Source organism: Microtus ochrogaster, unplaced genomic scaffold, assembly GCF_000317375.1.
Source record: "Microtus ochrogaster isolate Prairie Vole_2 unplaced genomic scaffold, MicOch1.0 UNK148, whole genome shotgun sequence".
NCBI lineage: Eukaryota > Metazoa > Chordata > Mammalia > Rodentia > Cricetidae > Microtus > Microtus ochrogaster.
Window position 1 is genome coordinate 345,904 of NW_004949246.1, and position 13,348 is coordinate 359,251.

General features: G+C 46.0%; 1 protein-coding gene across 1 annotated transcript in view; it reads left to right on the forward strand.

The window, feature by feature from the left end:
• The first annotated feature begins 1,262 nt into the window (after positions 1–1,262).
• Positions 1,263–13,348, forward strand: part of Atp12a (ATPase H+/K+ transporting non-gastric alpha2 subunit) — a 24,193-nt gene continuing 12,107 nt past the window's right edge. The window contains exons 1-11 of the mRNA XM_005371991.3: positions 1,263–1,308; positions 1,987–2,142; positions 3,983–4,042; positions 5,591–5,791; positions 6,609–6,722; positions 7,632–7,766; positions 7,889–8,006; positions 8,250–8,518; positions 9,546–9,744; positions 9,885–9,994; positions 11,609–11,743. Coding sequence (XP_005372048.3) covers positions 1,300–1,308; positions 1,987–2,142; positions 3,983–4,042; positions 5,591–5,791; positions 6,609–6,722; positions 7,632–7,766; positions 7,889–8,006; positions 8,250–8,518; positions 9,546–9,744; positions 9,885–9,994; positions 11,609–11,743 — 1,506 coding nt within the window. The 5' untranslated portion in view covers positions 1,263–1,299. The remainder of the gene's footprint in view (positions 1,309–1,986; positions 2,143–3,982; positions 4,043–5,590; positions 5,792–6,608; positions 6,723–7,631; positions 7,767–7,888; positions 8,007–8,249; positions 8,519–9,545; positions 9,745–9,884; positions 9,995–11,608; positions 11,744–13,348) is intronic.

Sequence of the window (13,348 nt, forward strand, 5' to 3'; positions counted from 1 at the left end):
GAGGAACCAGGGGAGACGATATCGGAAGACTCTCCGGAAGTCCACTGTTGCTCCAGTCTGGATTAGAACATAAAATCCCCGGCAACACTAAAGAATCTGTGGAGTGTATCTACACAGCGAGTCTTCCCAACCCTGAAGAATTGGGACCCGTGGTTGTATTCCTGATCCACAATAGGAAAACCCTAGATTTCAAATTTTGCCCTTTCGGACTACAGAAAGAAGTGAGGGCAGACAGGAGGGGGGCCAAGAGAGAAGCACTTGTGAGGAGCGTTGTGAAAAGCAGAGTTATCCTCCAGTGTCATCAAAGTCGCACCCAAAACCTGGGCTTTGCACACAGCAGTCTGCTCCTCCCCAGGAGTTCTGAGATAGCCTTCCTAAAGCCCCTGCACCTATCCTAGCCCCCCTTATCCTCTCTCTTCCAATATTGTTCCAAAACTGCACATTTTTATTTATTTTCTGGATCTTTATAAAGTAATTCAGCTACTCATTAAAGTCTTTGGCGGTTAGCCCAAGCTGCTCCAGAGTCTCATTTACCTATCTATATGCAAATCCTCTCTAGAGTCGGTATTTATTGCCAGGTCACAATTGTTGATCGAAACTGCAACCCCCAACCCCTCCCCCGTTTACACACTTTTATAAATTCCTTTATTGGTAAGGGAACAGCATTTTTAAAAGAAAGTGGGTGTAGATTTTCACAAAAGCTCCACAGGGCGTGGGTGTGCCCCTGGGATTCCAGGAGCCCGGGGTCGGACAGACGAGCGCTCGTGGTGCACACGGGGGCAGCACGCACCTGACGCGTGCCACTGATGTTGAGCCACTGACTGAGCTGTTGCCAGACCCGCCCTAAGGAAGACCCCGTTCCCCCAACCAGGTATCAAGAGGGGCTCCCACCTTAAGATTCTCAGATCTCTGGCCACCAACCTCACCCCTAGGGTTTCATCCCCAGGGGCGTCCCCAGCCGAATGAGCTGAGTCGCCCCAGGTACGTGGGCGGAGCCCGCTGCATTTAAGGCGCACGCCACAGCTGGCAATTGGCCGCGGAGGTGCATGAAAGGTCCGGGTCCAGGTCGGCGCCTGCCTCTGCAACTCCAACTTCGTCACCGTCGCCTCTCAGCAACCAGGACCTGTGACGACGCCGCGGCCCCCCCGCCACCGCCAGATCAGGACTGCCTCTGTGCATCACTGCCTGGAGTAACACTAGGCAACGCGCGCGTCTTCATCCCAGCCCGGCTCACCGCAGCACTCCCGCATCCCGTGCCCTCATATCCGTCTACCAGCGGATTGGACTACCATCCACAGAATGCGCCGGGTGCGTGCAGCCTCCACATCTAGTGGGGCCCTTAGGAGACCATCGGGAAGCGCTGGGAAAAGAAAAAGAAATGACGGGTCTCCGGACAATAGGGGGTGGGCAATCTTAACACTGAACTCACTCCCAGCCATCAAGAATATATATGGCAATTAGTGCTGGCAGTGTATAGAAGTTAGTGCAGATGTGTAGGAAGGGTCTCCAGGGTTGTCAAGCCAGCCACACAGTACCTGCTCTGAAAGCTCGGGTTTGGAGATGACGCTAGGATTCTGTTGGATGCAAGGTGCTCTGAAAAGCCATGCTTACAGTGAGTCTGTTTGGAACTACACCCCTCCCTTAAGAAAAAGAGATGATCCGTCTGGTGCGACCTATCTGGGAATGACCCACCAGGTGCTAGGGAAACTGGCTAACTTTTCTATCTGTCCCATCCCAGAGAAAGGATCCTTGCAAAGATACTGCCAGGGCTGTGCCAATCAAGCCTCGTGTCAACGCAGAGAGGAAGGGAAATATTTTTGGAAAGAGGGGGGAGGCTTCCCACGATCCTCCACTTCTTCTCCAAGTCAGGGAGCAGGGGGACCAGCATTTTTATTCCTGGGCATCTCCTCACCCTCTGGGAGCCACTCGGCACCTACTCAAGAAAACCTATCTGGGGCTAATATTGCATCTCTGCTTCTCTTCCAGAAAACATTAGAAATTTATTCTGTGGAGCTCAATGGAACTAAAGATGTCAATCAGACAGACCAGGTAGATGACAAGAAGTTCAAGGAGATGAAGAACAAGGACTCAGAACCCAATAAGGGTCATGAGAAAGAAGAGCTTAAGAAAGAGCTTGATCTGGTCAGTCCCCTGAAGGCGAAAGGGCCTGGTGCCCCCTGCCACTGAGAACTTGTCTCTATAACCTCCCTCTCTCTGGTAAAGAAAAACTGGCCTCGGTAGCTTGGGATACCCTGGAAGGCTTCCAACTTCCTTGTTTGTTTGTTGTCCAGAGTGTGATAATATCTTTTCCTCATTCTGTCCCATCCTCCTGTGGACAGGGAGTTAAAGCCTCCGTTGTAAGCCCAAGAGGCAGAAACCATCCCTCTCGTTCTCAGCTGCTTTCTTGAGATATAAATAACTATGTGCCAATCTTCCATGGGCAAGTAAAAGTATTTGAGCTACAGCCTCCAAAGATGGAAAACCAAAGCCATAGGCCTTGTGAGGCTTTATGTGTTCCTGGAAAAACAGCCCCAGGGGTAGAAATACTGGACCTGGCCAGTATTCAATCTAAGTCCTTTTCTAGGACTGAGCTGTAACTGGGCACAAACACACTAGCTCCATGGAAACCACCCCTGTCTCCATTCTCCCTATATAAAATGGGAACTAGTTTGCAAGGTCTGTGAGGGGGAAATGAGCTATGTATCTTAAGTCAGTCTCTCTGAAGGAAGGACTTTGGGTTATTAAACCTGACCTCTTACAAGCTGCCCTGGATGTGAAGGTTAAGATACCCTTTCAGGAAGGCTAAAGGGAGCCTGAGATCCAGCTAGATTATCCCTGCAGTCTGTAGGCCAACCTCAAAGCCCAGTGCTTGCTGGGCTACCGTTGGACTGATGCAACTAGGAATGCCTGTCCGTTCAGGTTGTGGAGAGGATTAAATGAGATAGGTCAAGGCCAAGAGCAGTGCTAGATAACACACGAAAAAAATTATTATGTCCTGTGTGTCTCTAGCATTTAAGACATGCCTGTTTTCCCTTAACATTGCTGCTTGACTATACCTCTATTCTCTCATAAGCCTGCTAATTTTAAATTTTTACCTATATCAAACTATTTATATTCTCTTTGGAGCCAGGATCTTGCTGTGAAGTTCAGATTGACCTTGTACTTGATATGTGGCCCAGCTGGCCTTGAGCTTGCAATACTCTTGTGCGGGCCTCCTGAGTCCTGAGATTTCAGGCATCAGACATTATGCTCAGCTCTCCCTATAATTATAATGGGAAATTTTTCTTAAGAGTACTTTCAATACTGTATAGAAAAATCATTCCCACGGTATTAGCCCATTTTCCTGCTTCGTTGTAAGAAAGGAGCCTCTTGTCCTCCCTCCACTTTCTCAAGCCTCTCACAAACATCCCTCAGTTTGTGACATGATGCTTGGATGCCCTTGAATCTTGATCCCTGAGGCAAACTAGAGCCTTGGAACCAACCCTTCTGAATGGAGAGCCTGTGCTACCCTGATTCGTAGGAGCACCGATAGCACCCACAACCACTGGTGCCTGACTCTACTCTCCCTTCCTTCCTGATCTCATCCCATGGGTACTTTGGGCTTGCCAATCACCTTCGGCCAGTCTTAGCATCCAGCTCTGAGTAAAGCATCCAACTATCTCATAGCTACAAGATGAGGATGCCAGGGCTTTCATGAGGTCAGAGTGTGTCCAGTAGCCATTGCATTGCCCATAGAAAAAAAGGACGGGGCCTGGGTGGCAACGGCAAGTGCAGTATGTGCTCACAGGGGTGGAGGGCATGGATTCAAGTCAAGGGTCTCCTGCACCAGAACCTCTACTCCCTGCACAGACTTCTCTGCTCCTCACCAACCTTCTTGGCCCTTTCTGCCTGTGCTACTTCCAAAGCTTTCAAAGTGGGTCAGAGTTGGGGTGGAGTCTTTTGGAATGAGGCCATTTACTCCCTTTCCTTCTGTGAATTCCAGGATGACCACCGACTCAGTAATACAGAACTGGAGCAGAAATATGGTACAAACATCATTCGGGTAAGTCATCAGGGGACAGATCATCTGGGGGACAAGCATCCTGACTGTATGAGGAAGAATGCTGGCTTGCGTAGGCTGTGGGTGAGAGCCACACCTGTGAAACTGTCCATTTTCTGGATCCTGAGATAAGCCACTCAGGTTGCTGGAGCTGGCGTGTCTGACCCAAGGCCCCAACCAGGTCCTTTGACTGAGCTAGATGCCCAGGCATAGACAGCAAAGGAGCTGTGGTCTCCAGAATGATACATACTTTCCTCAAGATTATAGCCAGAAGCTGTTTATGAAGTAAAATGGTGCATGGAACTCTTTTTATTGGTGGCTGGGGAGGCCATTGCTAGAAAGAAAGGACCCAGAGTCTCCATCTCAGAGCCCAAGGAACCAGAGCACACTGCATGCCCACAGGACTTTACAAATTCCTCACTACACGCACACTATTGCTTCCTTCTATGAATTCAAATTCAAGTTCGATTTCAAAAGTTTAAGCCTCTTTTTTTAAGCATTTATTTATTTATTTATTTATTTATTATTTATATTTTGTGAGTGTTATGACTGCATGTAACCACATACATGCAGCACCTGCAGAGGCCAGAGGAGAGCATTACTTTCCCTGGAACTGTTAAAGATGGTTGTGTATCACCACAGGGGTCCTAGCCCAGGTCCTGTGAAAGAGCAACAAGTGATTTTAACCACTGAACTATCTCTCTAGCCCAAGTTTGAACCCCTTGACAGAAAATGAATATTCATTTGTTTAAATGGAAACAAGAAAAAAACCTTGTATGTGGTTCACACTGGACTGGCAGTGAGAACAGGTAGATAATCCTACCATTGACAGAATCTGTGAGAGCAGAAGGCTGGCTGTACTATTAGAAATATCTCTAGAATTGCCTTGTAAGTTTTCAACAGTTGCTGAGAAAAGGAGTTCTGGAAAAAAAGAGGCAAGGTGAAAGGCAATGATGAGTTAGTAGCTCAGAATCCAGCTTTGCAACAAATATTTAAGTCACTACCTAGCAAAAGCATTAGATCCTAGAGCAGACTCCAAAATGAACAAACAAGAGATATTGCCTCTAGCTTACACATAATTAAGGAAGAAAGGATATGCACATGATATGGTCTATGATAGAGAGTTTGTGCCGGGTACAATGGCACATGTGTGTTTCAAAGTACTTGGGAGGCTGAAGCAGGATTGCAAGTTCAAGGTCAGTGTGGGTTATAGGTCAGTGTCACAAAATAAAAAGTAAAAAGAGGGTTGGCTATGATGTAAAAGACTTTCCAAGATCTGAGTGTAAGCCCTGGCACAGTTTCCAAATTATGAAATATTTATTGGAGACAGATATTTAACCTAATTTAAACATTTTGTAATGTATACATATTAAAAAACACATGGTACCCCCACCAATAAAAACAAAAGTAATCTTTGTCCAAAGAAAAAAAAGTTAAAAAAGTGGGAATTGGGAGAACGAGGTATCCTTCACTTTCCCAGGGCCCTGGGCAGTTGACAAAACATGAAGACCAACTGTTTGTTTCTCTGTGTGTTTTTCTTGGCTTTTTCAGGGTCTCTCCAGCATCAAAGCTACAGAACTCCTGGCTCGGGATGGGCCCAATGCCCTTACACCTCCCAAGCAAACTCCAGAGATTATCAAGTTCCTCAAGCAGATGGTGGGGGGCTTCTCCATCCTTCTGTGGATAGGTGCCATCTTGTGCTGGATCGCATATGTGATCCAGTATGTCAGTGATTCTGCATCCCTTGACAGTGTAAGCAACCATCCTGGGCTCTGCTTGGTTACAAGGAGAAGCAGTCACTAAGCAAGGCTCTCAGTGAGCACAGTGCTGGGCTAAAGCTATTCTACCACCCATCAGGCAGTGGTGAACATAGGGAAATCAGGAATTCTCACACTGTGAAGCAAAGGATGTTTCATTTTCCGATGATATAAGTGTGAATTTTAGAATACAGACAAAACACCTAGTCTGTAATGGAGCCGGGGAATAATGAAGTATTTCTGGAACTCTCTTTCCTCAAAACTAATCTCTCTCCTTTTCCCATGGAGGGCAGTTATACTGGCTCATACCATAGAATTGAGCTGGCTGATACCTTGCTAAGAAAAAGAAACCAGCTGCCAAAAGCTAGGTGTTGTAGGAGGTCACTGGTGTTAAATACCAGATAGGCTCAGCTTTGAAGGGAACGTCCATGGTTCCCAGGTTGGGCACAGGAGCAAAGAGTGATCGATTGTCAAGAAACATGAGTGACAAGAAGTGTTCTAGATCTCAGATTGGGGTGGGGGCTTGGATGTGTGTCTGTATAAAACAAGATATCTTAATGTTAGCACAAAATTTGTTTCCTTCATATATATATATATATATGCCCCATCTTTATTTTTATTGCCTGCAGGTAATTCTTGGCACTACTTTTAGCATCTCTGTATTTGTGACTGGTCACATGAGATCAGGCAGGACTTTTGCACTTTGGTATCACATTGATAGTCAGACTAGACTGTTTCAGCTTAGGGGTTATTGGGTTAGAGGTTGCTACCCCCATCTGTTTCTCTGACTGCTACCTCTCCTCCCCACCCAGGTCTATTTGGGCGCCATACTTATCCTGGTTGTTATTTTAACGGGGATTTTTGCTTATTATCAAGAAGCCAAAAGCACCAACATCATGGCCAGCTTTAGTAAGATGATCCCCCAGGTGAGTAGGAGCCTCCCAGCTCTGGTGTCTTCCTGAATTCTGGGTAAGGAGGCAGCACTGACCCCACTTCTTGCTGTCTGGCCTATCTTGGGCAAATTACTTCTGAATAATGTCTCTGATCCTAGTTGAGGGGGTTGAGGGGATCTCAGGGCTAAAGTGAGATCAAGGGAAATGCTCCGTCTAGGGAAAAGCAGGACAGAACATGAGTCATTGCACAGTGTGTTCTGAACCACTTCGGACAGTCACTCAGATGGTTCTAGAATATTGCTCACTGACAGTCAAAGAGATCCATCCAATCTGCTCTATTTGTGACTGTTTTTTGCTTTCAGAGCTTGTTGCCCTAAATGTTCCTGTGGGGACCAAGTGCCCCTTTCTCCTCCCAGGAATCATTGTATCTATAGCTAGGAAACCTCTTTGGCCCCAGATGACAGAACCATCAGATAGAAGGGAAGAGTCTGGGTACAAGAGATGCTTCCTGTAGCACCAAGAAAGGAGCAGGGTACTCCCTCATTAAAGTTCTCCCACCTCAGGGGACTGGCATTATGGCTCAGTGGTTCAGAGAATTGACCACTCTTCCAGAGAATCCAAGTTCAATTCCTAGCACCCTGGCAGCTCACAACTGTCTGTAACTCCAGTTCCAGGGGACCCAACACCAATAAATATTAAATAAATAAATAATTTCCCATCTCATATCTGCCAGGCAACGGTAGACTTTTCTGGTTCCAACTACAGACCTCGAAAAAGATTAGTTCTTGACACCCATGTGAAACAGTCTTCAGTTTTAGCCTCACCACTCTGACAGCCAGGAGTCCCAAGGCCCCCCACTCTGGAGTTTCATAGGGTACAGACAGTGGAAAGGCAAGTGTGTTTCCCAGGGGCTTAGACGTCTGCCATGACTTCCTTCCACAGCAAGCTCTTGTCATCCGAGACTCAGAAAAGAAGATCATTCCTGCAGAGCAGCTGGTGGTGGGGGATGTAGTGGAGATTAAAGGAGGAGACCAAATCCCTGCAGACATCAGACTAGTGTTTTCCCAAGGATGCAAAGTGAGTATCCAGGAGCATCTTCCTCAAGGAGCCTGCTGGGAGGTAGCAGGCACTCTCTCCCCACGAAGGAAAAAGAGGGGTTCACGTAGCTGATTTTGAATTACTTTTCAACTTTCTTCCAGGTAGATAATTCCTCTCTCACTGGGGAATCTGAGCCCCAGGCTCGCTCAACTGAGTTTACCCATGAAAATCCCTTGGAAACAAAGAACATAGGCTTCTATTCCACAACATGCCTGGAAGGTAAGGCCAGTTGGCTCTCAGGGAAGCATGTCTCACTTGCATCAACTCTCTCTCTCTCTGGGGCCCAAGGTTTTTGTCCTCTCCAGTCCCTTGCTGTAAAGCTTTTCCCAGAAGAAATTCAGAATTGAGGGGACCAGAGAACCAATGGCAGCTTTTGTGTTGTCATGTGCTGGCTCACTGTGCAGGCCACCAGAGAGGGCTGTGAGCAGAAAGCCAGGAGGAAAATGTTTTCTTTCCCTGTAGGCACGGCAACTGGCATTGTCATCAACACGGGCGACCGCACCATCATTGGTCGCATAGCCTCCTTGGCTTCCGGTGTTGGAAGTGAGAAGACACCCATTGCCATTGAGATCGAGCACTTTGTCCATATCGTGGCAGGGGTGGCTGTGTCCATTGGCGTCATTTTCTTCATCATCGCCGTGTGCATGAAGTACTATGTCCTTGACGCCATCATCTTCCTCATCAGCATCATTGTGGCCAATGTACCTGAGGGCCTCCTGGCCACTGTCACTGTGAGTTTATGCTGCTAGGCAGCCTGCACCGCCACCACCCCCATCCCACCCCCAGCACTCTTGGCACCTACCGCTGTGGCTGCAGAGCCACGCCTTCTCCCATCTACAGAGCAGCACACACACACACACACACACACACACACACACACACCAGAGACTACCATGGGACATTCTGAATAGACGGTTTCATTAAAGAATTGTAATGTTTTTAATATCTGGACACATTGTCCTAGAAACTAAATTCTCAGATCTAGCTTAATTCACATAGGTTGTTTCACCTTCTTAACATCTAGAGAAGATGAGCCTTTAACCCCCCGTTTATAGAATTTCTGGAGGCAATGCATTCCTCTGATTTATTTTCTAAAACCCCCTCTCCCCACACCTTCTCTTTATGAAGGCATTAACGCCTTCCTTACCTAGCCTCAAACTTAGCCATGGCTCTCCTGCCTTCTTTTACCCAGGTCCATCTAATTCAGTCCTAGACAAAAGCTCCCTCCTCCCCAAGCTGCTGTGTAGGCCCGTGGGGTAGGGCAGAGGGCTCACATGATAGTCATATAACTACATGAGCGATGGCAAAAGACAAGCCAAAGACAGGAGAAGAATGTTGTTAAGTTCCAGGTCTCACTCCCTGGTTTGGTTTGGTTTTGCTTTGTTTTGTGGTTCTGAACATGGAGCCAAGCACCTCGTGAATGCTAGGCAAGTAATTTACCACACCCCAGCTATTTGAGATCTCTTTTGAGTTGCATGAATTCCAGCCATAGCTCCATGGCCTATCTTAGCTGTCTGCGGACTTCAGGAGCACTTTCCTTCAAAGAAGAGACAAAGTGTTCTATAGTTAATCTTTTTTAGGATTATGGTTAATAGAGCTTTGGGGTGGCTTTCAACTCACTAATCCAGACTTCTTGTCGTTGTAATATCGCCTCTGTATACAGCGTCTAACTGTATCCTGCTCTCTCCCAAAAGTCAGTCCCAGGTACCGGAGTTCAAACTGATTGTCCTCAAGGTATCTTTCCCCCCATCTTGCCAGGTCACCCTGTCACTGACAGCAAAGAGAATGGCTAAGAAGAACTGCCTGGTGAAGAACCTGGAGGCAGTGGAGACCCTCGGCTCCACTTCCATCATCTGTTCAGACAAGACGGGGACCCTGACCCAGAACAGAATGACTGTGGCTCATTTGTGGTTTGACAATCAGATCTTTGTGGCAGATACAAGCGAAAACCAAACAAGTGAGTTTTATGGAGGCTTCTAGCCCAAAGACAGGGACCGAGCCAAAGGGCTGCCTGAGTCTCTGGTCTTAAACGAAGGGTGTGACTGGGCCAGGGCAGGCCCAGCACCCACATTAACCACTGTTCTTTTTCTGTTCTAGAACAAGCCTTTGACCAAAGTTCTGGGACCTGGGCTTCTTTGTCCAAAATAATAACACTGTGTAACCGAGCGGAGTTCAGGCCAGGCCAGGAAAATGTCCCCATCATGAAGGTAGAGCTACCGCCATTCTTGGTCTTATGTCACAGGCAGTATGAGGTCACTCTGTGCTTTCTACCTGAGTGCTTGAGTCAGGCTCTCCAACTGTGTAGAGTTTACCCTGGTAAGAGCAAACCTGACTTATCCTGAGATGAGCAGAAGGTCTTCTTCACTCCCTCCATCACTGAGAAATTATAAGGCCACTCTTGTCACTCTCCCCTGTGCCCAGCCTGGCTTCCAGTCAATAGGCTGTCAAAAAGGTTCCATTGACATACTCATTCTGCTTGTCCTTGGGCCAAAGGTTTGGGAAATTATCTTGATTTTTCTTCTAGCGAATGAGCCGCAAAGGCCTCCCATTCTTGGTTTGAAATACACACAACCTCATGCCTCTATGATCATCAGTACCTCGCATCTCGATTTCCAAGCCACTTCTCATTGGCCTCCGAGCTTTTACCCTTCCCCTCCATTCTTTTCATTTGCCACCAATTTTCCTTAAACACTGGTTGATCACCTAGCTTTGCTCAGTTTTCCTCTGTGGGTCCCTGTTTTCTGCTACTTGAATCTTGACCACAAACACTTTTCAGGAACCTCCATATCTTACCATACCCACCTGTACTTCCACTCTGGCAATCTGCTTTCTAGAAGGCCTTTTCTCCCTGATCATCTGTCTCCTATTCACCTAGGCCATAGCTCAGGAAGCCCCCATTCCTCACAGAGCTCCCACTAGCGCAGGCTTCCCTAGTGCCTGTAGGTGGCACCATTGGTCTGTGTTCTTACCATGGTCCTGGCTCAGTCACGGAGAGTCCTGTGAACTTGTCTCTTCGACTGGTCAAAGCCTGTTGGTTCATCCAAAACAGTCTCAAAAATGCAAATCAAAACAGCTCTGAGATTCCATCTTACACCTGTTAAGAATGGCCCAGATCAAAAACACTGATGACAACTTATGCTGGAGAGGTTGTGTGAACGCTCCTACATTGCTGGTGGGAGTGCAAGCTGGTACAGCCACTTTGGATGTCTGTATGGAAAGTTTTCAGATAATTAGGAAACAACCTTCCTCAAGACCCAGCAATACCACTTTTGTGTATATATCCAAAGGATGCTCAATCATACCACAAGGACATGGGCTCAACTATGTTCATAGTAGCATTGTTTATCATAGACAGAACCTGGAAACAACCTAAATGCTCTTTGACCAAAGAATGGATAAGGAAAATGTGGTACATTTACACAATGGAATACTATACAACAGAGAAAAATAATGACATCTTAAAATTAGCAGGCAAATGGATAGAGTTAGAAAACAGCATATTGAGTGAGGTAACCCAAACCCAAAAAGACAATTATAATATGTACTCACTCATAAGTGGTTTTTAAACATAAAGTAAGGAAAATCAGCCTACAAACTACAATCCCAGATAACTTACACAACAATGAAACCTAAGAGAGACATACATGGATCTGAGCTACATGGGAAGTAGTAAAAGACAAGATCTGAATAAATTAGGAGCAATGAAGACCATGGGAGAGGGTTGAAGGGGAGGGGAGAGGCAGGGAGGGGAGCAGAGAAAAATGTATAGCTCCAAAGATCTAGGTGATGAGCTGTAAACATTTTTCTCTTTTGATCCCCAGAGAACTGTGGTCGGAGATGCCTCTGAAACTGCTCTTCTAAAGTTCTCAGAGGTTGTTTTGGGTGACGTGATGGAAATTAGAAAAAGGAACCACAAAGTAGCCGAAATTCCCTTTAATTCTACCAATAAATTTCAGGTGAGTTTTTCTTCCTTTCCTTACACAATCCGTTGTATTCTAGACCATCCCTGGGTTCGAAAGACCTTGGCGGGGTGCGAGGTATGTGAGCATCTGGTAAACTCAGGTCAGGTTTGCCAGTGTTGTCATTGTCATGGTTCTCCTCCTCTTCCTCTTCTTTTAACAACCAAGAAAAGATATAAAGCCAAACTTGAAGTAGGGTAGAAAAACAAAGGCAAAGAGCTTCTTAGAGTCTACTGTTCCTAAGAACAGTGTGCATATCCTACATGCAAGCTCACACAGAGAGAGGGAGCAAGAGGCTCAGAACACTCTCTGAATACATAGCACTGATATCATATTAGAAGTATTAAGTCACCTAGAGATTCTTTAAGGATTGTGGGAAAGTGTGCTTACGTCCTGTGTAAACACTATGTCTTGTAATATATTGGGTATGAGGAACACCTTGTATTTTAATATTCTTGGGCACTAGAGCCAATCTCCTAAGGACCTAAGAACCAACTAAATAAATCACTTTATTTACTTTATCTAATTTAACCCTTATAACTGATCTATAAGGTAGGACCAGTGAATCCAATTTATGGAGTAGGAATAGAACGCTTAGGATGTGTTGAGATCACAGTCTCACAGTGTGTAAGTGGCACCAGCCAGTTTTGACAGTCTCTAGAATCTACAGAGTCTACTGCACCGATTCAGAAATGTCAAACATGCCACATGAGGCAAGCATGCCTGAGACTGCCCTGGGAGAAGACAAGCCCTTATGAGGACCAGTCAAGTGTTTTATTTTATTTAGGGTTTTTATTCCCACTCTGTATGCCATTGCTAGGGTCCTCCTTTCTGCCCATTGCTCGGGAAGAACATGGCCATCATTGACTAGTGGCTTTGAACCACTATATTAATGGCCAGTCATCAATCATATCTATCCTCTTCAATTCAGGCCAGCAAGTTGCCTGCCCAGTGGGATTTCCTACAAAATCCCATGCTGAGCTGAGGGGTATGGCTTTGACTTTGTGTAACAGTAAAGTGTAGTCATGCTAGATGATGTCATCGTTGTTGAGCAGGACATGTGCCACCACACCTGGGTCTAGAGCTTTCCTTTGTGGTTCTGGGGATTGAACTGTGTTGTGGGGGGGGGGGTGGATGTCTCACATGTGTTAGGCAAGTTCAGCCACTGAGCTCGGCCCTACTGTCCAAAAAAATGAAGGTGATAATAATAACCAACAGGAAGCTCCTTGGTTTGGTTAGGTTGAGTTGGGATGAGTTCTGGTTGGTTAATTGGTTGGTTTTATGTCTTTTCTTGGTCACTGGAAAAAAAAGGAAACTGGCAAACCTATTTTCTTTCTATCATTTTTAAAAAATAATATACATTTCTGATAACTCAGTGTCTAGCAACGATTGATTTGGAATCAACTGCTAATCTCAAAGTGGTGGCAATTTTCTTTATATCTTATTTTCTCCAAAAAGATTTCAAAATCTTCCTGTCCTTGAACATCTGACTCAATGGTAGAGTGCTTGCCTAGAATTTACAAAGCCCTGGGTTTAATTCCCAGCTTGATAGATAGATAGATAGATAGATAGATAGATAGATAGATAGATAGATAGATAGAT